Consider the following 26,180-nt stretch of genomic DNA (forward strand, 5'->3'; position numbering starts at 1 on the left):
GTTCTAAAAAAGTTCAACCCAAATGCCAGGGTTGGTGTTTAAAACTTAAACGGTATATAAAATATTTACGAAACCGTGTTTAAGCCCCCTTTCCCGTGCACTTAATAAAATCCAAATGGCTTAGTAGGAAAGTCTCCCACACAACAGTTTAAAAAGCATCGACCCCGTACATGATTTTTAGGTTCAATCAAGATTGTTTTAGAGTTTTATTGGAGGCTTTGCTGCTGGATACAAAATAAAGGCCTATGACTGTCTCAAGAAAGGCAGTATGTGCAAAGCCTAAGCTGTAAAAACCATTTCAAAATATAAACTCGTTTTTTTTTTTTTTTTTGGAATACATGGTGTCAAAGGCTGCCCACGTTAACACCTTTGGTATAAAACAGTAACATTTCCCTTGAAAAACAGACAAATTCCATCCATTCTGTCACACACGTTCACATCTCCCTGTAACTACTCTACCTAATCTAGTCGCAGCCACATCAGCCACAACGCACTTCTGTCCCTTCGTGGGCGCAGAGGAGACTGGGAGGTAGGTCACCGAGAACGTCCGTCTTGCACAAGCAACCGTGCAGACAGCCGGGCTCCAGCGCGGGCCCCCTGCGCCCCACAAGCACACGTCCCCGCCCACAGTCGCACACGTCCCTTAAACATGAACACACACACTTAACTGGACCACAAAGGATGTGCACAGCCTCAAACTCTTGCTCCCTGTGGCCACTCCATACTGTAAAAATCAGAGGCAAAGACAAAAAGGGGATCTCCAGGTGATGGGTGCCCTGAGACTGTTGGTGGGGGTGGTCTTCCTGCCTGGATGCCAGGCTCGGGGAGGGGAAAGAGTCCGGGCCACGTCCACTTTCTAAGCAAAAGGCAGGGCTTCTACCCGAGACAGCCCAGCTTAGCAGAGAAGAAGGGCGGAGGAGGAGGAATGGATCCCAGGAAGCAGCAGTGTGAGCTCCACCTGTAACCAGGCCAGACGGCCTTCCCAGAACGGGGTTGCTCAACAAGGAGGCCAGGTAGAAGGGGCAGGAATCAGGGAGAGGGCCAGGACCCCAGCACTCCCTGCCGGGGACGGCTCTGCCCTCGGCCAGGCATGTGGGGTCCCAATGAGCACGGACCACACGTCAGCCCAGGGGGCAACAGGCCTGCTCCTTACCCAGAGTTACGCCAGGACAAGTTAGAGGCACGAAGCTCACAGGTCCTATCTTCCACGCCACAAACTGCAATCATTTACCACTAAGCCATAGGCGCAGAAATCCTGCCGCCGCGGGTGCTTCCAGCAAAACCCCGGATGGCCGCCCAGTCTATAGGAACCGGCAGCCAGTGTGCTGGGCTGGAGGACGACGACCCAGGATGCTCACGAGAACGTCTGGTGGCCACCAACTAACTGGCAGGATCCCCCTCGGAGCCGTCCAACTGAACCCCGAGGGAATGCCGCCCCGAAGCTCAAATAGGTAGTCCACACCCACAAAAATAAATACTGCAGACAACATCTCTCACGTCCGCTTCACACCCATTCATACTTTTCTCCGAGAACCAAGAAAGCCTGGCTCCAAGGATTCCCCGTTTCCCACGGAAGGGGGAGACCTTGGACTCCACTTAAGAACAAGGGTGCATTCACCTGGGGAAAGACAGTCACCTGGTCGAAAAATATCAAAATCATCATCTGGCTTATTACAAAAGTATCTCCAGACTCCGGGGGAAGTGGAAGGCGCCCGGAGCCTGCAGGAATCGGAGTGAAGAGCAGGGGAGGAGGGAGGAGGGAGGCGGCTCGCTCGCTCGCTCACTGGTGGAGGTGCGCCCGGTCGTCGGGGCGCTTGATGTGGATCCGCCGCACGCGCTCGATCCGCTCCCGCTCCCGCTCCTCGTCCTCATCCAGGTGGTGGGAACGTCCGGCCGCCCCGCCCGTGGCCTCCAGGAGCGCGTTGTCGGGTCCTCGGCCGTCCTGGGCCTCGTACAACAAAATATTGAGGGTCTCCTCATAAATCCGGGCCTCTGGGAACTCCACCTGCACCCCCACAAAACACAAGGCAGGTAGGTTAGCATCACACACACACCCCACCACCTCCGCTGCCGCCTGGGGTTGCCAGCAGGGCCCCTGGCCCCTTCAGGCCCCTAGGATGCCGTTTAAGGCTGTCCTTACTATTTTTAAAGTAGTTTTGATTTTCAATAGGCAATACTTACACACGGTGCTCGACACACAAGACACAAAAGGGACGCGGTGCAGATAAATGTACGTCTGTACACACACTCACACGCTTTAGAACACACAAAAGGTGACCCACCACACACTTCACCTTTTGCTTTCCCCTAACACAGGCGATCCTTCCCCATCAGGGGCTGTAAGACTGTAACAACGCAATTAACCGATTAGGTCGTTTCCAGCATGTTTCCACTAACAACAGACCTGTTCCCGTGGAGCTGTTCCACACCTCGGAGCAGCCTTTAGGGCAGCAGTACTCTTTGTGAGCAGGGACCAGCTGGAAAGGACATGACCCCTCCTGCGTGGCGAAGCTCTGTGACTGCCTGGTACCGTTCGGGGCTACGGTGCCGTGAACCAGAGTGGGGCTGCACAAGTGGGTCCCGGGCACTTGACTCACAGAGACTTGGCTTTCAAGGGCAGGATTCGGAGGTTCTGAGAGAAATGGGGAGAGTGCATTCTACTCTATTTCCCACGGAGGCCACACAACCAGGAGAGCACGCAGTGGCTGAGGGCTGTGACACAGAAATAGTGGCGGCCAGATTGGGGGGAGGGACCAGTCTGGAGTAGCCTCTAACCAGTAGTGAGGTTATGCCTTCTCCCCCACCAGTACTGTCCAGAGGGAGGTCAATGCAGCCTGTGACCCTGAAACTGGCATCAGCTCAGAGAGCTCCAGAGGGGCCACCCGATACCCAGAGACTGAAGGAAAGTTCTCGGTTTTCTTTTTTCTTTTCTCCATTCTCTTGCACCCCAACCCTCCCTGCCCAAATCCTGTGGCAGCAATGGCTGGAGACTGTGGGAGTCAAAACTCTGAAGGGGAACCTTCCTTTCTAATGAGAACTGTGGTCTCATCAGGATGGAGTGAATCTGGGCTACTGTTTTCCTCTAGCTTCTTTATGCCGTTAGGCTGCAGGTAAGGATACAGTCACAGGCAGTGTGTGGGAGAGCAGGGAACTGAAGCCCCAGTCTCCGGTCAGTGGGCTGAAAAAGGGGAACCCCAGGGAAACAGCACCAGAAGATTGTGAAAGAAGGGCGCTCAGGAAAGCAGCTGCTTGGGGCTGTGCAGGAACTCCTGGGCCTGAGCCTGGCTGCCGATCCGTCCCTCAACAGCACGCACAGAACGAAGCAATGGGCCAGACCGGTGCCACAGGCGCAGACTGGCCCTCAGTGCAGCACGGATCTGAAGGCTTTGAAAACTGGATTGTCATTGGAACGGCAACCCACAGCTGGCTGGCACTTGTGACCTGAACCCAAGTGGGTCAACTGCCTACTAAAACAATAAAAAAAACAAACAAAAAAAAAACGTTCTCTTTAGGATTTAACAAGATCTAAAAGCCCTCTAACATTCGGGATATCCAGAATACAATTCGAAAGTTTGTGTCATCAATGAAGAACCAGAAAAATCTCAACTCCTGAGGGAAAACAGAATCAACAGATGCCAAGTCCAGGAGGCCACAAATGCTGGAATTACCTGATGAAGACGTGCAAGCAGCTATTATAAAAACATCTCCACAAGGAAGGGTGAACTCTGTTAAGGCGAATGCAAACACAGGAGGTCTCAGCAAAGAGACATAAGATAGAAGACCCAAACGAAAACTGTTACTGAAAAATACAACAACACCCAAGATAAACACACACACATAAACACACACACACACACACACACACACACACACACACACACACACACAAACTTACTGGAAGGGCTCAATAACAGAATGGGGAGGACAGAGAAAAGAGTCCGTGAAATTGAAGACAGAGCAATAGAAGTGTCAGTCTGAACAACAGAACAAAGGAGACCAATAAAGGGCACAGCTCTGTGCTTTATTAACACCAAGTCCCTAGTGAGTCGGAATCAAGAACCAAATGGACAACATACGTATTAACTATCTGCTTAAACTTTAATTTCAGCAAGCCAAACCCTTTCCGGCTTAACCACAAAAGACAGTTAAATGATTAAAGGAATTAGTAAAGCACTTGGGATGCTGTACCAAGAGGGATCGCAATTCTACAAAAACCCCCAAAAGGAACATCTGTACAGTGACTTGGAACAACAAAATACGAGTGTCAGCCCCAAAGCACAGTCCCGAAGGCGTGGGCCAGAAGAAGGAACCTGCGCCTGTAGGGGCAGCCGTGCCCCCACATGACCCCCTGCAAAGCCAGGCGTGTGCTTCTCCTGGAGAAAGGAAAGAGCCCTGGGGACACGACAGCAGAGCAAAGGGAGCTGTGGCTAGGGGCCCGGGCCCATCACCCTGAGCCCCACCTCTACCCTATTTCAAAAACACAAGCACAAGCTCACTCCAGAACCTGTTGGTTAATCTATAAATAGTTGGGATCAGATCATGAGGCCTCTGAATCCCTTGTTCCCTGTTAAACTCTAAAAACGTAAAGTCAGTATTTTAAAGCTTAATCAGATTAATATGATGATCGTCCTGTTATTACCCAAGGACAAAGGCAACCCGTGTATATAACAAAACCAAACTGACAAGGCGGGGAAGCCAATGACAGATGGAATTCACAGCCCTAAAAAAAAGTTCACGGGAGAAAAGAGGCATGCGTCTTGCTGATGTGGTAAAGAGAAGCGAGCGAATCTGGTCTCCCTGCCCTCTTTGAAAAAAAAGGAACCTTAGGGGTTTTCCCTCTTTGGCTATCTTTAACTAGTATGTATCTTTCAGGATATATTCCAAATACCAATGACAAAATGGTTTAGAAGTTAAAAAAAAAAAAAAAATGTTTACAACTCTGGTTTCTACTGCGTGGTCTCACGTTCTGCCTTTTCTGCCCAGGCTAGCTCTAGAATCACACACAACTGTGCGCTCCCGGGGCCTTACTGAGGGCAGTACCCCAAGTGGGTGATGCACAGTCTTGTGCATGAAAACCTGCCTGGCAGACCCTGCAGGCCCCTGGTGATCGGGGTTCCCTTAGCAAGGATCCGAGGGAAGTGACAGAGTGTACTGGGGGATTTCTGTTTTGAAAAGAGGAAGAAAACCGAGTTGCAGAGCCCAAGAAGAGTAAGCATAAGACCTCCAGGGAGCGAAGTTCAACGAACAGAGCACCGCACCTCCAACAGCGCCTTGCGGCATTACTGGTTTGGAGACGATGATACGGAAGTAGATCCACAGAGTCCGGATCAGTCAGGAAGCTGTGTGCTCAGAAGGAAGCCAACAAGCACGCCAGCTAAGGAATGCCACGCAGGCCCTGCGAGGGTGGAGGGCCACTCCAGGTCAGTGGGTCAGAGGGCAGACAGACGGCACAAGTCATAGGTTGTGACTAGAAAGCCAAGGTCAAGCTCTTGAAGGCAGCACTGTTCCTCTGATGACTGAGATGGGATGGGGCCACGCTGGTGGGAGATGGTGGTGCTGTGGAACAACAGGCCCTGTCCCGTCACCGACAGGACACGATGCAGGTGGCGAGGGGACAGCGGCGTGAGGATACATCTGAATCGACCTTTACAGCCAAGGGACTTAGGTGCAGTATGACTGTCCCTATTTGCTCACCGTCAGAAAGGAAAGGCCATTCTGTTTCTGCAAGACCTACAGGCGACTCTCCGGGGCCCAAAAGATAATGACTGTTTTCACAATGAGCAGTCGTGCATCAAGGAAAGCATTTTCAAAGCTTTTCCCTCTTTAGGTTTATTTTGCTCAAGGGGAAAGGGAAGCGGTGCGTATTCTGACCAGTCACCCGGAGCCGTTCCCCGAAGGGCTTACCTTGGTCTGTTTCTTCTCCGTGGCATAGACAATGGAAGTGCAGCAAACCTCAGCGATCTTGCGGCCCTGCCCGTAAAAGGACCAGCAGCAGATTTCATCCCCGATGACGTCCTTTATGAACAGGACCCTTCCATTAAAGCGCAGAGAGAGCTTATCAAAGAGCTCAATGTTTTTCAACATATTGTCATCAGAATTGCTGCAAAAGAGCATTTGATTAGGTGACCGCAGACCGGTACTAACTGCAGTTGAGTTGTTTCCACGTCCCTTTTTAACCTCCCAAGGAGCCCAGGAGAAGGGCACCGCAGGCCCCGCTGCTCCACCAAGGAAAGGGAGGGCCAGAGCAAACAGGTGACTGCCCGAGGCCAAGAATGCCAGAGCCAGGCCTCCAAAGAGACGGCTCTAGCCCCTAAGCCTGTGCTCTCAATCAGCCTGCCAGGGCGGCCACTTAGCTGGGCTCTGCCGGAGATGAAACGTGAACAACTTGGCGCCTGTGGGTGCACAGGCACCAGGTGGGGAATGTGGAGGGAGCCCCACGAGTGGCAGGACAGAGCTGTCCAAAGGAGACTCTTCATCTTGGGTCCATTTGTGGGTCTTGAGTAACCTCATTATACCCCCTACAACTGAGAACACATGGTCCCAAGAGCCAGAAGGCATTCTAGAAACCTGTTATGTATTGCTGGTGGAAATGTGAAATGGTGCAGCTGCTTTGGAAAAACAGTTTAGCAGGTCCCCAAATGACTAGAGCTAGGGTTACCAAAGGGCCCAGCGATTCGGCTCCTAGGTACATCCAAGAGAGACGAAGACCTCTGACCACACAGAACACGTGTGTTACGAATGTGGTCCGAATGCTCACGGCAGCGTTCGCGATGGCCCCCCCCAAAGCGGAAACGACCCTGAGCACCCGTCAACTGACGAATGGATCAACAAGATGCAGGAGATATCCATACGATGGGATATTACTCAGCCATAAAAAGGAAGGAGGTACTGACACACGCCACGAGGATGAAACCTTGAAAACGTGCTAAGGGAGAGAAACCAGTCACAAAAGGTAATGTGTTGTATGATGCTGTTTACATGAAGTGTCCAGAGTGAGCAAAGCCACACAAGCGGAGGCCAGCGGCTGCCAAGGGTTGGGGGTGGCGGGGAGTGAAGAGTGACTGACAATGGGCTTCTTTCTGAGGTGGTGAAAATGTTCACAATGTGGGTAAGCGGTGATAGCTAAACAAGTCTGTAAATACACTAAAAATCACTGAATTATATACTTCAAAAGGCCACGGTGGATGTGAAGTCAGTCTCCTGTCGTCTGTTACCCTGGGCACCCTCCCAGTACAGACAGCCACCCTCACTGGAAGGTCAAAGAGGAGCCGGGCCCGGCCTGTGTGAGAAGCTTTCCTGGCGAGGGTGGGTGGCCTTTATCGCTGACACCTTACCTGGTATACGAGTATTTGTTGTTACTTCTGTTGTAGAGCAGCTTCACGGCTGGCTGCAGGGTGTTTTAAAAAAGAAAGAAGAGAGTCACTCGGAGCGGAGGTACAGAGGACCGTGGGCTTCCCGCGGGGCTGGGCCCTGCCACCAGGCCCAGAAGGCAGCTGAGCACAGCTTGCAGGCTGGTGGGGGGCGGCGGGGGTGGGTGTGGGGGGAGGGAGACTGCAGGAGCCCATTCTAGGGGAACAGGTTCCCATTCTTCACCGCTTCTCAGGCCTTGCTCAGGGACTTCTATAGGTTTCAATTTCAAAACTGATTCATGATTTCGGTAGCCAAAGACACGCCACAAGAGTGCTTCCAACGTACCTTATTTGACGTTGCTATAAGTTTCTGCTCTTCCTTGGACGAAGTGATGACAGGAACTTTGCAGAAAGGCTCATAAGTATCTTTGTTCTGCTGGAACAAAACACGCTTTCAGCCTGGGAGGCCTGCCCAGCAGTGGATTATTTAAGCTGGCCTGCTGGGTAAAGACAGGTGCTGGCGAGGGAAGGTGGGGCCACCGGCGCCGGGAAGAGAGGAGGATTCTTACCACCAGTGAATCAGGGGGAAGGGGAGGGGAATGGCCAAGGGTCGAGTTCTCTAGGAAGTCTGCTCTTTGGTCAGGGCGCTCAGTAAACCCTAACAACGAGGACACGTTTCCGCCACCCAGGGAGCCACTTGAAAATAAACTCTAAACACAGCGGATGGAATATGATTGTGTAGAAACACCTAAAACCCCACTGCAACAACCGTGGAAGAACTTAAAAAGTATAAGCCTACGGAGAAGGATGGGAGAGGGGAAAAATCTGAGCCTGGGAAGCAGATGAGGAATAACCGAGGAGAAAGAATCCTAGAGGTTCTCAAAGAACACCCGTGAAGGCTGGTGGGCAAAGGGCCAGAGCAGAGGATTGCTAACCAATCAGCAGAAACACCGGTGAGACGCCCCAAGTACATCCCCTTCCCCTGGCAGAAGAAAGGTCTATCTTCCTGGAGTGGTTTGTATGGGTGAGGACAGGGCTGAGCCACTCTTCTAAAAACAGGGGGATTGAGCGAGTGGTCGACACACTAAACGGTGAGCCCCAGCTCCCAACTCCTTCCCCTACTCAGATGGCAGAAGGCCGCCAGTCAGGCTTCTACCCACCAGGCAGGAGAGTGGAGGATTCCTCCACGGGGAACTGATCCGTCCAGGAAAACGCTTACAGACTCGGACACTGGGGATTCCCAAGGAAAAAGCCTTTTCATCCGCCAATGAAGCCCACTGGACGAGGCCCACCCATGCACCACACACACAGCTTTTCAGAACTCTACTCTTGAATTTTAACAGACCCGAGATCATCAGATTATATGTGGAAAGCCTCTCAACCGTGAGACTGAAACCAAAACAAAGAGAAAAAGTAAGGGAAGGAGCCCAACGATGAATGCAGCAGAAAGAAAACTTCAAATAGTATTATCAGATAAAGGAGAGCACATACGGAATCCTATGAAATAAGATCAGCGTTCTAGAGAAGAAAGAGCACTCAGAGAACATGAAAAGGCTCTGGGAAATTAGAAATATGATCGTAGAAATGAAAAGTTCAACAGAAGGGTTGAAAAGATAAAATTGAAGAAAACCTCTGAGAAAGTGGAACAGAAAGATAAAAGCGAGGGAAACTGGGAGGAGGTCAGTTCTAGAGGTTTAACTTCAGACTAACAGAAACCACAGAAAGGGAACCTGGAGGGCGTGTCTCTAAGACAAAGATGAAACCGATTCGCTGGTGTGTCTAAACACGCCAATAGGAGACCGACCTTTCTGGCCATTTAGGGATCAATTAGAGATATGTACTTAGAAAACCAAGCAGACAAAACAATGAGGCAGTCACTAACTCTGGCAAACTGAAAAGTTGCACGATAAAAAATATTCACTGTATACTCTGTGGCTCAACTATTAACAATATTTAGACATCACAACGTAAACTCTGAATACTGATTTAACCAAAGCTGTGATAAACACTATATTGGAAAACTGGAGAAGGAATATGGGTACCTAAGTTTGGTAATGGTTGGTGGTACTGCATGAGCAAAAATTTAATTTTTGTCTCGCAACAGATGACATTGAAAACTGAGATGTCAATAGATAGCGTAAGAAAGTAAACAGAACTGTTGAAAGAAGTAACAGAGGAGAAAGATACGATGTACACACATTACTTTAACAAACCTAAAAACGAGGGGTGCCTGGGTGGCTCAGTCGGTTAAGCATCCGACTCCTGACTTCGGCTCAGGTCATGACGTCATGGTTTGTGAGGTTGAGCCCCGAGTCAGGCTCTGCACTGACAGCTCGGAGCCCGCTTGGGATTCTCTCTCCCTCTCTCTGCCCCTTCCTCTCTCACGCACATACGCATGTGTGCTCTCTCACAAAATAAACCAACATTAAACCAGCATAAAAATGAAATAAAAATACGAAAGTAAAGGCTATAGCATTCAGTCAGATTTACGGTGAGTTCACAGACTCGCAGGTCGAGGGGGTACGTGGAAACAACAGATCGCCAAGGAGTCAGGCCGTATGGGAACGGCTCCAGCGGAGGGCCAGAAGACATGTGGTCCGAGGGAGGCACAAACAAGAGCCTCGTGCATACAAATCCAATTCCTGTGGCATTATGAAGGAACTCTTCTGATCCTCGACCATGTTGGAATTTTGCCTGAAATAAATGGCCGCCGGCTATGTCTAGAAGCATTTTGGTTCTACAGGGATTTTGCTATCACCAGAGTTGACCCCAATGATCCTAACCCAGGTGCAGCTGAGGAGTGAGGGGTGTCTGAGTCTGCAGAGATTACATGAGGCTCCCAACAGTGACTGGTGGGGTGAGAATAAGTCCCGAGATGGGTCCAAGAAACTGATCAAGTTTTACAGCCCAAAGCTCAGTACTGAAGGGTTTCAATGTACACATGAGATGACCCAGCACCATGGCGACTGAGCACAGTTAGGTGGCCTGAGCATCACAGGGAAGCCTCTAAGGGGTCCCTGACCCAAGGAGAGAGGAGCTCCAGGGATACTTGTGAACCCACACGTCTCAGTGAGGGAGGAACTGCCCCCATTTTGTAGAGAAGGAAAATGAGAAAGGCAGGTGGGCCCAGCACCTCCCCACCCTTATGGGGAGAAAGGGGGATACCTACTTGTAAGGCTGCCTGGCATTCTTCCACCAGGCCCTGGACCAGGTAGTACTTGGCTTCTGCCAGCAGCTCCTCGATCTCCCGGCGGCTCTCGGGCAAGGGGACCGCCCCGTCACGAAGGTAGTTGAGTATCGTACCAAAGTGTTTCCCACACCGGTCGATGAGGATCCAGCCTGCGGCGGCACGAGGATGAAGGGAGGGCCTAGTTATACGGACACTCGTGTCTTGGAAGGTGCTGAGGAGAACTGGGGTGTCTCTTGGCTCCCTCGGCCTCCCAGGGAAGAGCAGGACCGCAGAGGGGGCTGTAGCCCCACCTGCCCAGCGGTCAGCGAAGGGCTGACCGAGCCCTGCCTGGGAAGCACTGCAGTGGTCTCCAGGCCCTGCTGGCTGGAGACCACCCCAACCACGGACTCACCTGCTCTTGGGCTCTTTTGGATGCCAGGACCCCTGGGGCCTAAAAGCGGGTTTCTAAAGTACCCTCAAAAACCCCTTAGACAGTGCCTTGGACATCCCAAGAGTGCACAACACCTGGATAAAATGGGTCCAAATGACCACACCCCAATGACTGGGGAAAAGCGTGAGGTAAAAATACCTACTCCCTCTTTCTACAATGCTTTCAGGTTGTCAAATAAGCAAAAGACGGCAACGTGTGACTCCCCAGAGGGATCCCCAACGCCCCCCCGGCACCACCACGGGACATTCCACCCTCGACTCCCCAAACAGGCCCTTACTGGCTAGTGACAGCGACTGCAGAGGAGACGGTGAACCCGACAGCCCCTGCCCCAGGCAGCCGAGTGTAACGTGGGGAGACGGAACTCGCTTGCATTAACTATGGCAAAACGTGCCGACTGCCGACCAGAACCAGGCACGGTGAGACGCCCTTGGGGGTTGGGGCCAGCCGGGCAAGCCTTTCCTTCGGCCTCTCGATGGCCTCTCGAGTCCGGGCACCGGCCTGCTATACCTTCACTAGGAACCCCCAGGCTCCCACAACTCATCTTCAGAAACACCAATACCCCGGAGCAGGGTGGGGTGGGGTGGGGTGGAAACTGCAGCAGGAAACAAGACCGGAGCCTGGGAGTGGAGCGACTGAAAGGAGAGGCTGGGATGAAGCAAAGATGTGGTACGACTCGTATGGCTCGACAGAAGCCAGGGCATCTAGAAAGAAGCCAGTAGAGGAGCGCCCCCTCCCCCAGGCCAGCAGGGCAGCCCCAGCAAGGGGTCTCCCTCGGTCTCCTGTCCCACATTACAGGTGCCAGGACGCCAATGCACGGGGCAGGTGGGTTCAGGCGGGAACCAGCAGTTTTATGCCCCCCTCCTCCGGGTCTGTCGCTCAGTCTGGGAGAGGCGCACATACTTCCACTCCTAACGCCACGGCATCCCGGCCCAAGTCCCCCTCTGGCCCCCAGGCCCTGACCCCAGACAGAAGCCCAGAGCAGCAAAGACACCTCTTTCATATCCAGAGTCACAAGTCTGTCCACCACCCCTTCCCTAACCTGGCCGTGCCAAGTGCGCTCTCGGGGTTTCCGGGCGCCACTTGGTGGTGTTCGCCACAGTCGCTAGGCGAGTTTGGGAAGAAGGCCATTTCCATATTCCCGTCCTACAAACTCCTCAGTCCGACCCTTCGGTCAAAGGTCCGGTCTTGCCCTCCAGACGTTTGCACTTGACACTTCCACACAGCTGCGGTTTCCGGAGCGCAGCGGGAAGAGCCCTTCCCAGGGTGGCAAACACAGTGCAAGCGTGTGGCCCGGAGTCACACCCTGGCCTCGAGGAAGGAAGAGGCGTTCGCAGGCATGGTCAATCACGGCACCCTGACAGTGACCGCTGGACATCATCCCACCGCTTCCTCCTACATTTGAGACGACAAAGCACGGCTGTGGTATCTGCCATGCAGCTCGGCCGCCTCCGGGGGCCTGGAGCAAGCAGCACGAGTGAGTGTAGGTGGGCCGGGCCGGAGGCTGACCGGAGAGCACGTGCCCTGCCCCTGGGGACAGAGCACGGGGAGGCTCTTCCTCACTCCGGCAGAGATGGCCAGGCAGGAACGTGGGCCCAGGGCCGCAGGAGCCTCTGATATTCCAAGAGAAGCCAGAAATGCAGGTTTCTCCGGGAAACCTCCTGATTTGTAAATAATAGTGAAGCAAAAGGTCACTAATCCACGCTAGGGCAAATAAGACCTATCTGCAGGCCACCGGCTTACGACCTGCTACCCTGGATCAAGTGCTTTCCCTCCAGGGAGCAGAGAAGGTGCGGAAGGATCATTTTATCTTCCCAACAGATCTTTCAGAGGGAGGCTCAGTCCCCTGCATTGACCACAGATGACAACAGAGACCCGGAGGGGTCAGGGACATTCCCAAGTTGGGGATGCAGGACTTGATCACAAAAAGCAAGTAAGAAATTCACAGGAAAGCTCCTTTTCACCAATTGAGAAGATGCGCAGGATCTCAGTCTTCAGGGAAACGGCAACCAGTTTAACTTGGCGATTCTGGGAAAAAAATGTCCATGTTCTGCCTTTGACGCATGGACAACTTAGCCTGCTCAGCAAGAGCAGGGGCCCCTGAAATCAATTATCCAAGTGACAGTCCGGAGTTTCCATAAACGAAGAGACAGACCGTGACATTGGGCGCCAGCTCAAGAATGCTGTCAGGAAATGCTTGTGGTGAAGGAATCATACTTTGGACAAATAAGGGCAAAGGAGCGAGGCGCGCTCGCCATGAGGTTTCAATTAGCATTTTGATTTTAAAATTTTTTAGTTGCTTTCAAAGCCAGAATCTACCCCCTTTGAAACAGCTCAAATGCCTGGCGTGTAGAAAAGCCAATGGAAGTCAAGCAGCTCCTGGCTTGTGGGGCGTCTTTGCTGACGCCCCGGAGCACACAGGCTGTCGCGGAAGGCTGTACAAGTCAGGGCGGCCTGGGGTCGGGGGGCCCATTCGGCAAGGCTGAAGAGCAGAACAGGCAGAGGCAGACCGGAAGGCTCTGGAATGGTCTGGGAGACGCCGCACGACCCGACGGCTAACAGCAAGGGCCTGTGTCGGAAACCCAGTTCTGCCGCCTACCTGCTGGATGACACAGGTGTTTCACCGAACCTCTCTGTCCTCCAGGTCCTCTCCTAAAACTGGCACCCCACAGGGCTGGTGTAAAGGCACGATGAGAGAATGTACTGGAGACACATAGCACAATGCTGGGTCTATTGGCAGCACTCAAATGAGGTGTCTGACAATGAGCCCTTTACGCGTCTCTTCATCACTGCTGGAGGACAGAGCAGTAGCAGTGTCCGCAGGGGGCACAGTCCGGCCCGTGGGAGTCTGCGTGGCTTTCAGGGTGAGCCGGGGAAGGCTTCTCTCAGGGACAGGGGACTGGGCGACAAGGCCTGCCTCCTTGTGCCACCAGCACACCGAGTGCTTCTTGCTCCTTTCCCTGCCCCCCACCTCTGGGGCTTCACCGACCTCTTCTTAAGGTATTTATACTATTTCGGGGGTTCCCAAACTTGCCTGTTCATAAATCACCTGAGGCACTCATTACATATTCAGATTCCAGGAAGCTGTCCCATTCCTGAACCAGAATCCCTGGGGCAGGGTTTCTCAGCCTCGTACTAGCGACATTTTGGAGCGGATAATCCTATGTTACCGAGGGACTGTCCTGTGCATCACTGGGTATTTAGCAGCATCGCTGGCCGCTACCCACCAGATGCCAGCAGCTCCCACCCTCAAATTGTGGCAATCAGAAAGGTCTCTGGACATTGCCAGATGTCACTTGGAGGTCAAAATCATCCCTGGTTGAGCACCAATGAGGTAGATCAAAGACCTAAATGTAAAAAAACAATGTAAAAATGCTATCACAAGTCAGACTGGAGAAGATATTTACAACATAAAATCACAAAGAAATGAGATCCAGAATATAGATTTTCACAAAGCAGTAAGAAAAAAAAAGGCAAACAGAAAAATGTGTAAATAAGATGCAATCAGGCAGCTAAACGATGAAACACAAATGACCAATACACGTAAGAAGATGCTCAATGGACTAGAAATTAGGAAATGCTAAATAAAATGACAGAGCACCAGCTCATAACCGTCAGATCGGCAATAATTAGGAGGTCCGACCATGCCGGGTGTTGGCAAAAATTCAGACCACTGTGGGGAGTGTAAATCGGCACAACAGCTAACACCTAATCAAGCCAAGGATGCTCTCCCGGATTCCCCTTCTGCGAATAAGCTCCAGGAGAGAGCTCCCAGGGGCGGGTAAGACCTTAAATGCTGTAGCCCTGGGCCTAGAGCCTTTTCATTTACCACAATAAGAATATGACTTTCTCTGTGTGCCATGACGTGGCGAAGGCTGGGAAGCGCTGCCCTGGAGAAGCTCACACGTGCCAGAGAGTGTTTGAGAAGGGCAATATTCCCGACAGTGAACACTGGCAGCAGTCTGAACAGCTATGGCCAGAATACGGGTCCATAAACTACAGCATATTCCCAAAATGGAACACAACTACCGATATTTGAACTAGAGCTACGTATCGTTCACGGCTAGATTTCACAAGCATAATGCTAAGAAGGCAAAGAGGCTACAAACGACGTAACACCACTCATATGATGTTGGAAAACCCACCAACTCTGCCTTGTTTGGGGACAGACACTGCAGAGCAAGAGGCATTCACTACACATTCACATCAGTGGCTTTCACCACCAGACGCACAGTAGATTCCCCTGCGGAGCCCCTCCAAGCCCTACGCCCCGACCACACAGTTGCCCAAGTACATCTGGCTCTCTGGGTGGGTGGGGACCCAGGCAGCAGGATTTAGCTCCCAGGTGACTCACTATGCGGCCAAGGTTGAAATTCACCTACTGACCCCAAAGTCAGGCCCGTGGTTACCTCTGGAAGGGAGAGAGGCAAACAAAAAGGTAAAGAGAGGCCACGTCGGCCCAGGCAATGTTTTCTTTCTTGTCTGAGTGGGGGTGATGTGGAGAACAAAGGCAAAAGAAATGTAGAAAAACTTCAATCTCCTTACAACGTGCAGCCCATTGACACGTACTGGAGACAGGGTGACCTTCCCTCAGGAACTCAGCTGCCTAGGGGCAAATGGCAACCTTAGGTTGACCTCAGCCCAACCTCCTGGATCCTGTAAGTCTTTGTTAACACGTAAAAACCCATTTGGGGGGCGCCTGGGTGGCTCAGTCAGTCAAGCATCTGACTCTTGGTTTCAGCTCAGGTCATGATCTCATGGGTTCGTGGGTTGGAGCCCCGCGTGGGGCTCTGTGCTGACAGTGCACAGCCTGCTTGGGATCCTCTCTCTCTGTCCCTCCCCCACTTGTGTGCGAGGGCACACTCTCTCTCTCTTTCAAAATAAATAAATACACTTAAAAAAAATCCATTTGGAAACTTCCTTTATCTCTGCCCCCCAAATATATGTTAATAATCAGTCTCCAAGCATATGGCCCACTGATGCACATACATCTGAAGGGTCTCCTAACTAAGGTTTTGCTAGATAGTAGTCAATGACCTTATTTTAACACCAGCTAGCCCCTCAAGGTCCTGGAAGCCTTCCTTCCAAATTCCTTAGAGACCTACCCTATTCCCAACCCACTCCCAACTTAGAAGTGTATCATCGGTCACTCCTCACAATCCCAGCGCAGCTCTTTCTACCCACGGGTCCTGTCCCTGTGCTTTAATAAAACTTCCTTTTTTGCACCAAAGACGTCTCAATAATTCTTTCTTGACCGTTCGCTCCCAGACCCTAATACTTCTCATCAGGGGCATGAGGCAGTTTGTTTTATTAATCACAATTTACAAGCTCTCACCGTATTTCAGAACTCTAATTTAAGGCAGGAAGCATGGAGATCGCAGGGAAACCACGAGGTACTACGGTCTTCCCATGTATTACACCTGACTTCCCCACTGGTTTTCAAGGAAACGTGTGCTGATAATAAGATTAATGACTCCGTTCTTTAATCTGGTTCACACACTCCCTCATTCCAAGAACATTAGCAAGAGACCAGAAACCACGGGGGAAGGCGGTGGCGGGGGGAAGCACAGTACCAAGCAACAGGGACCAAATAGGCAACTAACTACAGGCGAGTTCTAAGGCAGAACTCTTACTAAGGCAAGGTCCCAAATAAATCCATGTTGACAAGGAATCAGGTAAAAATCCCGGCACTGTAAGAACTGTGCTCTTCTGGGGAGGAGTGTGGGAGAGGCCTGCTCATTGCCAGAGTCTTGGCCGTCTTAGAAAAGCCACCCTTTGGGCGTAAGGTGCAGAACACTCATCCCCAAGGCCAAGGCAGGCCACTTCTCCCCAAGGCACCGCTAAGACCTGCTTCTCCACAGCCCCTTACAGGGCTCCTCCCGCCACCCGGACACCCCACCCAGGCGGGGTGAAGCGAGAGTGAACAGCGCCCATTTAGAGAGTCTTCCAACTGTCAGGCACTCCACCAAGAAGTTTCTAATGTTAATGTCCTCTCTCACTCCCGTAACAATCCTGAAAAGCACTGCCATTCACAACTGAGGAACCAGGCTCAGAGAAAGTCACCCGCCCAATGTCCCATTGCCAGTAAATGACAAACGAGCCTAAATTAGCCCAGTGCCCGATACGCACAGAAACGGCTCCATCAACGTTAGCTGTGACTGCTACCGGACTCAAACCCGGTCTGTCTCACTCCAACACCCAAATCCACTCACTCCAAACCTCCCCGTTTAGGAACTGAGCGGTACAAAACTCCAACAGGCAGAAGCGGGAGAGAGTCCACCACTCATCCTGGGCCCCAGGTCCTCTCCGGGAGCAACCAGTTTCTCAAGCGCCCTTCAGAGATTTCTAGCAGCTCAATACATTGCTGCTCTGTGCCTCTGGAGCCCCTGTTCCTCAGCCAGCAGGACACAATGCTGGATCCGCTGGTCTCACCGAGCTGCACTTGATGTTTTGGCCTGTTTGTGGCAAACCTCACTGAAGCCCAGGGTGAAGCTGGGAGATGCAGGACATTTATCCCAGTTTGTAGACCCAATGGTGTATCTGAGGGCAACACTGAGGCCCCCGGTCAGGCTGTGCAGTGTACTCACCAGGGGCCAACGGGCTCGCCTTGCCCGGCACAGCGCGGGCTGGAAGACCAGAGGCAAAGCTGGCAGGTGACCTGTAAAGGTTGCTGTGCTCAGGTGCCCTGGCCAGGGGGCTGGGCCTGCAGCAAACCAAGGACAGCCCAGGGTAAGAGCCAGCATGCCCTGAACTCAGTAGCCTTTTTTTTTAAGTCCCATAGCTTTTAAAATGCAGTGCTATGAGCTTTTCGTGATAGGCAGGGGGCTGGAGAGCCAGTGGAGCTCTGTGAAAACGGCCAAGATCAGAGTATCAAAGACAGCCCTGCTTCCCTGAACATGCTGGATTTTCCAGGAAGCACTGGGGACAGGACGTCTTCTAGCAGCTGTTTGGAAGCGGGACCCCCCCCCCCCCCCTTGCTGTCCCTGCATCTCTCCCAGCTGGGCGATCAAAGAACTGGAGGACCGGCTCTTCCACGGCGTGGCATTAGGCCAGCAAGGCGAGGGCTTTCAAGGAGATGAGGCTCCAACTTCACTTCCAAAGCGACTCAGCTGCTTTTCCTGAGCACCCCCCCCCGCCCCCCCCGCCCCCCCCCCCCCCCGCCCAAGACTGGGTAGGGCGGAAGAAAAACTACAACAATCCTGGGTTCTCAGATAAGGTCTGTTTCCTTCGGCAGCTGGGGCGCTATTGTCTCAGTCTCCACAAATACTCCCGGGGCAGTGCTGGGTGCGGCACAGCAAAGGGGATCCTCCCACTCATAAAAAGCTCCGAGCTTTCTGGGTGAGACACAGAAGGAAGCTATGAGGTTCCAACCTCATTCACCTGATGCCTGGCCAGAAACCCAAACTCACAGGAAACTCAGCGAAACAGAACCTCCAGCCCTGCAGCTGGGCCTTCTCTAGGACACCGGGGGAATCACCCTCCCTAGCGACCAGCTCAAGCTTCCTCCCTTCTAGGATCAGAGGATGCACTCTGGGCGCCAGGCTTAGAGTCCCCAATCCCACCTACTTGTAGCAAAACCGGCCCACCTTCCCAGGAACCAACACCCCTGCAAGGCAGGGGCATGGGCACAGCAGCCAACCTCAGAAACAGGTAAGGGAGGGTCCAGCCAGGTCCTAAGCAATCTCAAGCCACAAAAGTGAGCCTCACGTGACCTGCCCCGTGAACCCAGCCAAGGTAAGAATGTCCCCCCTTGCCAAGTGCCCTTGGATTGTTTCAGGCGGGTAGGAAGCAGTTACGCTGAGGTGGCTTTAAAGAATTCTTTGCCTTGGGGCACCTGGGTGGCTCAGTCGCATCCGACTTCGGCTCAGGTCATGATCTCACGGTTTGTGGGTTCGAGCCCCGCATCGGGCTCTGTGCTGACAGCTCAGAGCCTGGAGCCTGCTTCGGATTCTGTGTCTCCCTCTCTCTCTCTGCCCCTCCCCTGCCCATGCTCTGTCTGTCTCTCTCTCTCTCTCTCTCTAAAATAAACAAACATTTAAAAAAAATTAAGAAAAAAAAAAGGATTCTTTCCCTTCTACCAATGTGACTTTCCATGAGAAAAAGGTAAAAAGAAGAAGAAACACACACGGAATATATATCTATTGAATACCATGCACCAACAGCCCCATGAGGTGGGTATCACTAATGGGGAAACGAGAACAGGTTAAACCACCTCGTTAGGATCACGAGATCCTAAATCCAGGTCTGTCTTTGTCAGGCCCCCATCCCAGGAAGACAAGGGTCCACAGAACACATTCATGCCTCTCCCACACTGGAGTTTCACTCTGAAGTCACAGAATCATCACTTGAGAACTGGCAGGGGACCGACTAGGGCTGCTAGTCCAGCCACAGAGCTGTGGCCTCGAGGAGGGAAGTGACTTTCTCAAAGTCACACAGGCAATCAACAACGAAGTCAAGACTGTGAGTCCCCACCCAGGTGACCCCAGCCCACCTTCACATCTCGACTTACATGTCACTTCCTTGGGGAAACCCTCCTTCACCACACCCCCCGCCCCACCCGGACTACATCTGCTCTCCCGGTTACACGCTCCCAAGGCCCCCTGCACACTGAGAGAACACCGAGCACAACTGCCATTTAACTTTGGCCTTCTGAACTCGAATGAACCCTCAACCACAAGCACGTCCCCAGCGCCTGGGGGGCAGGCTTACCTTCGCTGTCGGTGAGTACTTCCATGCGCCCGCTGAACATGGCTTTCAGCATGGTGTCCTGCTTGGTCAGTGTCTGCATGGTGGTGTAGTAGAGGGCTCCGCCCACGTTCAGCTTTACGTACTTGGAGCTGGGGCTCGTGCCCTTGAAGGAAGTGGTGCGGGTAGCAGCCGCTGGCACCGCTGAGCTCACCACACTTTCTCCTGACATCTCTTCCTGCCAGTGGAGAAGACAAACGGTCACCAGGGTCACAGCACCCGGCCCGGTTTACCTCTTTCAGACTGTGGGCTGAACCTGGCCTCCAGGTGTGTTTTGCTTGGCCCAATTATAGACTGCATTTAAAACTTCAAGATTGCTCTGAAAGTTGACGACACAGGCAAGTTCACAGAAAAATCCGGATTCCTAGCTTCTCTTAAAATTAGAGGCCGAACAGGTCAGCAGGGCAACAACTGGTGGGAGGTGGGGTACTGGTTGCCCCAAACCCCACCCAGAGAGCTCGTATACTGACCTCACCTGCTGAACCCGTGAGCAGGAGTTTACCACTAACTGTTGAGGTGGGCAGACTTCCTTTCCGCCTGTTCCTCATATAAGCGAACACCCGGGGCACATCCGACAGCAGCTTGAAGCACTGCCCGGGTCTCTCTCGGTCTCCTTATTGCCATGTGCCACTGGATGGCAGAAAGTGCTATCTTTCAGCTGAACTGCAAGTGAAATTAGCCTTTATGAATTCAGTGGGGTCCCAACTACCACTCCTGACACTTTCTGCTGGGGGGAGAGGGGGAAGTGTTTCTGGGGATGAAACAAGTATTTAAAAACGCTTGGAAATAAAGTTGTTGCAAAATAGAGACTTCCTGTACCAGCACCTCCCAAAACAGCCAGATCCGATGACAGTCTCCTTAATGGCACTGCCGGTTCTTGTGTCCATCTCGAAGCAACGGCTGCGCTGATTTAAGCAGGCCTAGGAAGGAGACTGGGACCTGGCACCCGTGTACTCAAAGAAAACATCTCTTCGACAGGTAAAGGCCTATGGCAGGAGGTGTCGAAGAGTGGGCTGAATCTTCTTTGATCGATCTGGGGCACAGCAGAGGGGAGGCAGCCTGACGGCCAGAACCTGGCCTGGCACTCCTATCTGGGCCGTGAGGTTCGCACTGAACGTGAACAATTCATAGCACGTCACCATCTGACAAGGCCACTCGGTGGCTGATGGATCAAGGCACAAACAAGACTACCCCATAATTATGCGTGAACGCAGACAAAAACAAGAACATCGCCCCAAACACAAAAATGACCAAACATCCCCATATCCTGACTTATGCAACTCACTGCTGCTCCTTTACCAGTTAGAGCTTCAGCCCCACTCCGTTCTTCCCACCTTCAAAACAGGAATTACTGAGACCCAGTCACAGAATTAACCCTCCCTCCTGACAGCATTCAATATCGAGCAAAGCCCTACTTCCCTGAATCCTCCCCCAAATCACCCAAGGCAAGCCCCAATCCTCTTTCCGAGATGCTCTGTGGTTCTCCCTCACGGCAATAAGGAGAGAAAGCCAACTTTGACTATTGGCATATAGTCAAAACTCCTGGGGGTTTTGACAGCACAAAACTTTAAAAAACTATATCCTGATCCTGAAAAAGGATTTCTTAAAATTCTTTATGCCTTTCTATCTTTTCTGGATCTCCCACAATTAACATGGATTACATGTATGATGGGTAAAATACAAATGTTATTCTTCAACAGGAGAAGGGACTAATGAGGGGCAACCCACTGTCCATCAATCGGTAATAGCACAGGCAATGACCAACCCTCCCGACCCCCATCCCCCCAGAAGAGTGGCCTGGAAATCACCCACTGGAGGACTCATGTCAGGGCCCTGCAGAATGACAGGAAGAACAGGCTTCTGGAGAGAAAAGTGTTTTCTCCAGAAGCGTTCCTGCATCATCAGGTGAATATACCATAAGAAGGCACGTTTTCAGAACCTCAAGCTTAACTCACCTGGGGTCTCTGTGGGACCCCTCCCCTCCAGCTTTCCTTTGAAATCAGTCCCCAGAAACCCCACACTAATGGCTCTCACCAACCATTCTTCCCAGAAAAACTCTTGTCCATGGGATGATAGAAGTAGCTGATGAGAATAAAGAGTTTCTAAAAACTTTAAAGACCTAGGGCGGGGAGTGGGGGGAATGAAGGCTTATAGTTGTGGGGTTTGGGGGCAAGGCCGAGGGGCAGTTAGGGAAAATTGCCCAAAATTGAAATACTTTTTAAAGTTCCTTTTTAGATGTAATTTACACAAAAATCAGTGTTTTGGGAAATGATCTGGCATTCTGTAAGGCACCTACTATGAAACAGACAAAACAAGTCCAAGTGTACTGCAGACTGCGGTGTACTTTTACTTTCCGATACCTTTCCAGAGATAATTTTCACACCATAAAGCATATCTGAAGTGCACGGTTTGATGCATTTGGGCCAGTATATGCACCTGTATAGCCACGACTCGGATCCAGACCGCCAACATTTTCATGGTTCCAGAAAGCCCCTCTATGCCTTCTCCCACTCCTCCCTCCCAGAAGATACCAGTTTTCATCTCTACCACCACATACAACCATTTAAAATGTAAACAATGCTGGGAGACAACTATCGTTATTTCCACCTTGTAGATTTGGATACCACATCCCAGAGAAGTTCAGTCACTTCCCAATATGCGTTGGTACTGGCGGTGGGTCAGTGACACAGCAAGTAAAGGACATGGGCAAGTCCTGTCTGGCCTTGAGCCCATGATTTTATCAACATTCATGCTTGAAATATATACAGCAACAACATGTAAATTGAGGAGCCCCCCCCCCCCCCACTTCTTTACGAATTAAAAAAGAAAGCTTTGAAAATAGATGGGAGGCAATGTGTGGCTAAGGGCTTGGGTTTGGACATCACGCCTGAATTTGAGCACCCAGCCCTGCCACTGATCAGTTGTGGGCGAGTCACTGGAGTCTAGTTCCATCTATGAAACAGGGACAAGGGCAGTGTCTCCCTCCAGGATTGCTGTGAGGCATGCCAGAGAGCACTCAGCACGGTCTCTGGCTCAGAGCAAACACTCAAACGCCAAAGACTCACACTATGATTATTTCAAAATGCTCTCAAAGTCTCAAATGACCTTCTCTGAAGACAATGCCCATCTCTATGGACACCCACCTGAATCACTAAGAGATAAAGGCAGAAACCATCCTGATCTAGCCTTGAGACTCCAGAATAGACGGGAAAAAAAGCTCCAGACCTTCCAGGAGCCCACCCTTCCAAAGGTCAGTCACCTCAGTACTAGGAAAGGCCCTTGGCTAAATGGTTCTGTGTTCTCGTCCCTGAGCCCACACTGCACCGAGCTAAGGACACAAAGCAGCAGACAAAAAGCCTCTCACAGCAAACCTCTCTACCGAAGACTCCCCAGCCACTGCTCCTGGGATCCTGCTTTTTCCCTTGTTTCAAAGATTTGATTCCATCATTAATGAGGTTGGGGAGGGTGGGGCAGGAGACAGCAAAACTGGTTGTGAGAAACAAAGATGGAATTCATACTTGAGGTACTGGTTACCAATTGTATTCCATCAGAAAAGTTGAACCCAATTAGGGAAGTCAAGGCTTCTCTCTTTCCCACCTCCCCTAAGTCTCCTGTAGCAGATTCTGAACAGTGGCTCTCCACTCAAAAAAAAAAAAAAAAAAAAAAAAAAACAACCCAGCAGGGTCCTATCCATGTAAATTCTGATGTAACTGGTCTGGGGCGTGGCCTGGGCAACAGAATTCTTTTTTTTTTTTTTTTAACTCCCCTAGGTATTTCCATTGTGCAGCTACGACTACAACCCACTGCTTGAAATAGTTCTGTATGCCTTAACTAGTCTGTATTAACCTCATCACCTTGGAGAAGCTCCCCAACCTCCTGTTCTATTGGCCGAGTGAATTCTGACCACATGTAAAAATAAACCAAAGCATCATAAGCAAAAGCCGGCCCCAATCTCACAGCTTCGGAGCCAAAGACAGGAAGTAACTGTATATGTGCTTAGAAAATAAAAATCAGCCCAAAGGGGAAAAGTGTTGGCTTGAAAAGAGGTCCCCCAGACAAGTACAATAGGAAAAAAGGCACCAACTCCCTGACCCTTGGATGTTTTCTCCGCAGTTCTCTGTGGAACGGTGTCCCCTGTGTGTGTATGCTCGGGGAAACGGGCACGTGGAAAGTTTGATCAAAAGTCTGAGGAACCTAGGCTACAGGCTCTGTTCCACCACTTCCGGTGTGAGGTTGAGACAAGCCTTTTGACTGACTCTCAGTTTCCTAAGTTGTAAAATGAAGTGAAGGGCATAATCTTCATAATAACCTTCAGGTAATGCTAAAGTACTTGGCACCTGGTCCTCGGCGTGGTTTCCCTTCTGTCCCTTCAAGCCTCCTTAAGAGGTCCCAGCCCCTGGCTGTACTACAGTCACCTGGGTGCACCAGTGCCTGGGCTTCACCCCAGGCCAATTAATCAGAGTAGAGGAAGGGCAGCTCAGCAGTATTTAAGAAGCTCTTCGGGTAATTCTAACGTGCGGCCCAAGCTAAGAGCCACAGGGCTAAGGGGTTCCTTTAACCAGCTTGATCTCAAGTCACTGTCTTGAGGCTAATTATAAAATTTCCCCCAAACTAAAGGCATTGCTACAACTCAAGAAAGTCTGCTGTTCCATTTCCACCAAACTAAATTAAGGCGGCCCGATAACTGTAGCATTATTTTGCATCCAAAACTTGCTCATAGGGCAGCTACTGCTATTTCCAAGCGTTGTGCTGAATTACACTCTCCTCCTTTGTGTATCACGCAAACTATTGGCCGATTTCTCTCAAGGATCTAGTGAGGAAGAGATGATCACCAACCCCAGTTTTGGGGGGAGAAGATTAATAATCAGAACTATACGTGTCCTCTGACTCAGGCCCCTTTTGTTACATAGTCCAAATCAAGAAATCACTAATCTCCGGTAGGGCTTGTTAAAACAGATTGGTGGGCCCAACCCCCCCCACACTGATTCAGTAGTCAGTGGTAGGGCTTGAAACTTTGGCCATTCCTAGCAAGTTCCCAGGTGATGCTGCTGCTGCTGCTGGTCTAGAGACCAGTTTGAGAACCACTGGTTTAATTAATGCCTTTCCCCCTTCAGGTAGTCCTTATTTTGCATAAAATGGAGTAAAGTTAGATACAGAATGGCTAAGTCTTCTTCAGCAGGGTCCTTGAAACTTATCTTCTCTAAAGACTGCATTTTCCAGTTAAAGACCAAGCAAAGAAGTAAAAGCTAGCTGGACTTTAGTCATTCCCAGCCAAGGCCAAAGAGCTATTTGAGGAACAAACCCTTGAAAGATCACATGCAAACAGAAACTTTCGCACAGCTGGGTGACTGACATCCATTCCCAGCTCCTTAGGTGTGGCCACTTCGGGTCCCAACGGAAGTGACTAGATAGGTACCAAGGCGCCAGTTAAAGGCGCTGGACTCCGTGGCGAAGGCACCCTGACCTCAGGCCCCTGGCATTCCTTCAGGCGCTGGATGCACATCTGCCCTCCCCTCCAGCTCCCTCTACTTCTTTCACCCGCTTCACTAACCCTTGTGTTCAGAAGCCCCTGGAAGCCCCTTCGCCCCTTTCCCGACACCCAGGTGCTCCAGCCACAACTTCCAAAAACCCCAAACGCTCCGCCCCCAAGGAAGCCCACGTCGCTCTCTCATAACCTAACCATTCTCTTTCGCAACACCCTCCCGTCCCGGTTTTCCACTCCAACGTCCATCTTCGACGACCCCTCTTTGTTCTCTTCACGATAACCAATCCCACTTCCAATGAGCACTCAGGACTCAGACAACCGAAGTCACCCACACACGTATCTACTCTCCCAAGTCCAAATGCTCGTTCCCGATCCCCAACAGCCAGGGACCCTCCCACCCCCAAACACACACATACAATTACCCACCAGAGCCCTTCCCCCACCCCCGGCCTCGCCCCCCTCCAATCCCCCACCCGCCTCTCCCCTTTCGCGACTGCCCACAACGCAACCGCCCCCCTCGGCCCCTTCCCCTTCTATTCAGCCTCGGCCGAGCTCTCTCGGCCGCCCAGAGCCCGCAGGTAGTGGGCACCGCCCTCCCTACCATGAAAAGTCGGAGGACGCCGGAGTCTCCAAACCCGGACTGAAAGAAGCAGGAAACACCCAGCTCGCGCAAGCCGGGGGCAGAGGCGGGGCGGGGGCGGGAACTTCCGCTGCCGCAGCCCGCTTCCGCCCCGCAGAGGGCAACTTCTGAAAGGGTCCGTCGTAAGCCTAGACGTTGTTCGCGTTCCTTCCAACCTCCCCCTCTGGGATGGGTTGCGTCTCCCCTCGGCTGGGTCAGGAATTTATCCCGCTCTTGAACGGTCTGCTTTTTTTCAGCTTCCAGAAAGGAGGGCAAGATGCAGGGAGGTTGTTCTTTCCGGGTAAAGAAGCTCTGCGGAACTGTCGTTTCCTGGAGCTGGATCGTTGCATCCCAGCGGAGCTCTG

At 51.7% G+C, this 26,180-nt stretch overlaps 1 protein-coding gene across 2 annotated transcripts; it reads right to left on the reverse strand.

Annotated features, from left to right (window-relative positions):
- Window positions 1-202: 202 nt before the first annotated feature.
- KCTD10 (potassium channel tetramerization domain containing 10) lies at window positions 203-26,078 on the reverse strand. Of its 2 annotated transcripts, none has more exons than XM_019467190.2 (7): window positions 25,798-26,078; window positions 19,676-19,889; window positions 10,519-10,688; window positions 7,696-7,785; window positions 7,335-7,387; window positions 5,905-6,100; window positions 203-2,005 (listed from the first exon to the last, which is right to left on the reverse strand). In XM_019467190.2, the coding sequence occupies exons 1-7, from the start codon at window positions 25,798-25,800 to the stop codon at window positions 1,781-1,783; spliced, it is 951 nt and encodes a 316-aa protein (XP_019322735.1). In that variant the 5' UTR covers window positions 25,801-26,078; the 3' UTR covers window positions 203-1,780. The 2 variants fall into 2 exon arrangements, with proteins under 2 accessions (XP_019322735.1, XP_019322734.1); XM_019467189.2 differs by having other exon boundaries at window positions 7,696-7,782; window positions 25,798-25,913.
- Between the last annotated feature and the right edge of the window lie 102 nt (window positions 26,079-26,180).

Source organism: Panthera pardus, unplaced genomic scaffold (genome assembly GCF_024362965.1).
Source record: "Panthera pardus isolate Hobbes unplaced genomic scaffold, ASM2436296v1 HiC_scaffold_15, whole genome shotgun sequence".
NCBI lineage: Eukaryota > Metazoa > Chordata > Mammalia > Carnivora > Felidae > Panthera > Panthera pardus.